The sequence below is a fragment of the Opisthorchis viverrini genome (assembly GCF_000715545.1).
Source record: "Opisthorchis viverrini unplaced genomic scaffold opera_v5_690, whole genome shotgun sequence".
Lineage (NCBI taxonomy): Eukaryota > Metazoa > Platyhelminthes > Trematoda > Opisthorchiida > Opisthorchiidae > Opisthorchis > Opisthorchis viverrini.
The window spans coordinates 6,648-10,719 of NW_008752360.1; the positions used below are offsets into that span (position 1 = coordinate 6,648).

At 45.5% G+C, this 4,072-nt stretch overlaps 1 protein-coding gene across 1 annotated transcript; it reads left to right on the plus strand.

The window, feature by feature from the left end:
• Positions 1–1,576: 1,576 nt before the first annotated feature.
• T265_11993 (hypothetical protein) lies at positions 1,577–2,043 on the plus strand (the record flags this gene model as incomplete). The annotated part of the gene is made up of 2 exons (XM_009178864.1): positions 1,577–1,839; positions 1,887–2,043. The coding sequence occupies 2 exons, from the start codon at positions 1,577–1,579 to the stop codon at positions 2,041–2,043; spliced, it is 420 nt and encodes a 139-aa protein (XP_009177128.1).
• Positions 2,044–4,072: the final 2,029 nt, after the last annotated feature.

Consider the following 4,072-nt stretch of genomic DNA (forward strand, 5'->3'; position numbering starts at 1 on the left):
TGGAGACACTACAAGATATGGCTGCCAACCGATGTCAGTGGCGTTCTTGTTGTCAGTTTCTATCCAGATTGCCTGAGTGAATGTCTGGAGGTGTAGGCACCTCGGAATGATTGTGTTAAGCTAGCACTAAGTCCCTTCCCCGTCCACCTTTATTCTTTTCTTTACAATAAGGCTTTCAAATAAGTCATGGTTGTACGGCAGTGAAGCATCGGTGTTGAACGCTGATGTCATGCTGTCGATGATGATGACCCAAATCATGTTGCAGTGTGAGTCCTGCAACTGCCACATATGTGACGCCAGAATGGTTGTTGCTTAGTTGTTCCTAGGGTGATACTGCTGGTTAAAAGTTTGTCTAGAAAGCAATCCTGTATTCCCTAAGGCCCTTGCCGGTCCCTTCAGTAAGATTGATGGTTAAGTTGCGAACAGTTTTCTTCGTACATCCAGCCAGTTCTGGGGTTTGGATTAGGTCCGGTCTCCTTCAGGACTCTCTGGGGAGGCTGACGAGAGCCTGTTTGAGGTCAACTTCTTCTGGCAGCACAGTTCTTTCCACACGCGTCTAACTGTTGCACGGCACCCCGGCCCATAGTTCATTAGTCTTTTTTGGTAGTACTGCACTTTTTGTGGTGGTCTGTAGTGTGACGAAAATAATTCTCGGACTGAAGCGGCCTTTGCCAACTTCCGATGTCAATGACACTAACATCAATAGAAGACGCTTTGTCACACGATAGCCAGTTTTACTGGACAGCAACACAGTCACTAAGAGTAGATGGTTAGCGAACTTGCCGAACTCGACAACGCCCAGACCGTTGCCCGAGTTTGATGACAGTGTCAGATTAGAACTTCTGGGATTCGTCGTTCGCCTTTTTCGATTAGCAACCCATGTAACAAACAAGCTAGTTCGCAGGATGCGCGGGTTGGCCCATGTTCATCGCCTATCGGAGATCCATTTACCTCACGTTTTTCCCTAGCCACATAATGAGTGGAAACGCACCATAATTGGTCTGACATCGGTTTAGAAACGAAACACGAAAGCATTGACTGGGTGATATAATTGCTTTGCTTACTTTCAGCCTCTTTGTTTAAGTCTTCGGTTGGTGGATGTGGGCACCTGCGGACAACTCGGCTGTATTGCACCCGCCTCAGGGCTAGCACCCCCCATACGTAATTGCTTTCTCACCAAACCCGATGAAAAGCAGCTCCACAATCCCACCTTGACACTGTACCAACAATAATTATGTGAAATTCCAGTCAGTCACCGCCATCAGTGAATGGATACCCTTGCTATTCACCCCACTGCCGATGGGTACAAATTTGACAGCACCAAGCGTTGTGTCGTGGTGCGTATTTTATGGCTGAATGATCAGAGCAGTCAACGCAGCACCCGTACTCAGACCATAGACAATCGGTCCTGCTCAACTCCCCCAAAATCTATTGCAAACACGGTGATTTAGGAGTAAATACCAAACCCCATACCAAACACCAAACCTGCTGACATAACTTCTGTTCTACCAAACCCAACTCGTCACCAAACCTGCTGACATAACTTCTGTTCTATTTCAGGTGAGGGACACTTGCTATGGCACGCAATGTGGCAGCGGTTAATCGCATTATTGCTCTGTTAACCGGTGACAAATCCTTCAACCGACACTTCCGAACTATCCAGGCGGTTTCCGTCACCGACGATTGTCTAAGATGCCGATTTCAAGTAACGCAAGCGGAAGCCAATTCTTTCGGAACCCTCCATGGTGGTTTTATCTCAGGTGCGGTTGATTTTATTTCTTCCGTTGATCTGGTTGCTTATGGCCATCATAAGCACGTCACGGTGAACCTGGCGATAGAGTAGGAAGTCTTATTGTACTGAAAAATGGTCTACTTCATTCCCATAGATGCCACAAACCCGCCATCCTAAACTCGTGGATCAAAGTGGATTCTCAAGTTCTGAACATAGGTAAAAGACTAGCCTTCTGTGACGTGAAGTTCGTGGATGAGGAGTCGGGGAAACTTCTAGCCTGTGGATCACATACGAAATTCCTACTGGAATAGTTATCCTTGTACTATTCAGAATTTTCTGGGCGTTTATTGATCGCCGTCGATCTGAAGCTGCTGATTCCCCATTTCTCGGTGCGCCGTCCAGTGAACTCATGCCTTTCTTGCCACACTAGATATCATCTATCTCCATCACCCTTTTTTATGTACATTTTATGCATTAGATACCACTCAGATTCATCTTAGTTTTATCCTGGCGATTCTTGATACTCAGATACAGAATAAGTTCTGCCATTTCAACAACCGCTTAGTATTACGGGACTAAACAACTGTGGATAAGCGTTCTTTCGAATCACTATACCACTGGATCTCCCAGTTAAGAAAACCAAGGTCGAAGCAAGCCTATGAAATCTGCCCGCGCACTGATAAAGGCCGTATACGGTGGCGGGCCCGAATTTCACGTCATTCTGAAGCGTCAGTCATTGATGGCTTCCTAAGTGTATCAGTTCTATAAATGTGAATTTGGACAGCTTATTGTGCATATAGTACACACCCGCAACAGTTCCTTTGAGTCCATAATTATTCGATTATTATTATTCGGTCCACCACCAGCCTCAACCTTCTTAAAGCCCATCATGCAAGCCCAGTCCCAAACCTGTGTTCGAATTTCACACCAAATTGACGAAATACACTCAAGCGAAAGATTCAGTTGGGTCTTTCGTTAACGCCCATGTAAATGAATGCACCTCATCAATCCAATATACGCTTTGCTACAGAAGGCAACGATGATAGCTCGGGTCACATAGTAAACGGTAGACCAGCGGTTACCTGACTGCCTACCAATGAACTGGAGTCCGGTAAAGCAAGCTCCAAGAGCAAGCTGACACCGACCAGTCAAAACAGATAATAGGCGAAATTCATGCCTGACTGACAGCGGGTATGTAAACCCATATAAACACTCACTGACGACCTCTCCCCAATGAGTGATGAAACGCTTGTAACCAAACAGACCAGCTCTTCGAACTGATAAACGACCTATCCAAGGATTTTTAGATGTGCCGATGTCACCTAGGTGCTGCTGTAGTGCCTACTCTGAGCAAGAAAAAACCACTAAGGCGAAAATGAAAATACTCGCCCTCGATAATAGAGGTTTGAATGGGGTTCCAAACGGGTCTCTGCTGCAAAACTGACAGTAGAAATGTGCACAAAAATTTAAAGCGATCTCTTCACATTAAAGGCAACTATCTGGAATCGACTTCCAACCTGGATCTACGTATTTCGTGTGCATTATGTATACTCTGAATGCTCTGACTCCAAGAAGAGCGAAACTGGTCATGGGCTGTTAGAGTTTTCAGCAACAGGCTGTTAGAGGTTTCAACAACCTTATAAGTAGTGCGTCCCGTCTGACATTCCATGACGAATGTTTTTGTGCACAGGGTTCGACTATCATAAACGATACCCCTGATTGCACTCAACAGAATTGTTGGAGGTTCTGCGTGGGTGCGCTCTTCCTGCTTACCGGATTTTCGCCAAAGTGGATTCAATTGTGTTGGAGTTGATTACGGGGGTAGTGCTATACAAAAATTACTTCCCGTAATTCAAGCCGACGGCTCATTACTGTCTTGCTGTCTGTAGGTTAATTAATCGCCGGGAAATAAGTTTCGAAGAAAACCAGACGCCTTGGCCAAATGGTAGGCTAAAATACTGCAGCAAATGAACCAAGACACTGAGAGTTCACAATATCAAGTTCGCATCTTCAGTACGCACATACCTATGTATATGATTATACCGTTGATAAAAAGGCATGTTGTGTGAGTTGTAGCCCGACCTGCCGACCTAGGTTGGGATAACAGCAGATAGAATACGTTGAGGGACGTACAAGAACAAAGGTACAACGTCCATTCGTAATTTATCCTGCGCAGCGAAATCCGGTTATTATTGAATAACGAAGTAGTTTCTTTCATTTCTTCACAGAGCACCCGCTAATTATCGACCTGTGGATTCTTGAGGCTGGGAGTCACTTATTCGGCATGAGTATTATGGATTAAGGTATTCCCTGCAGCGAATATCTCACCCGCCGCCTTCC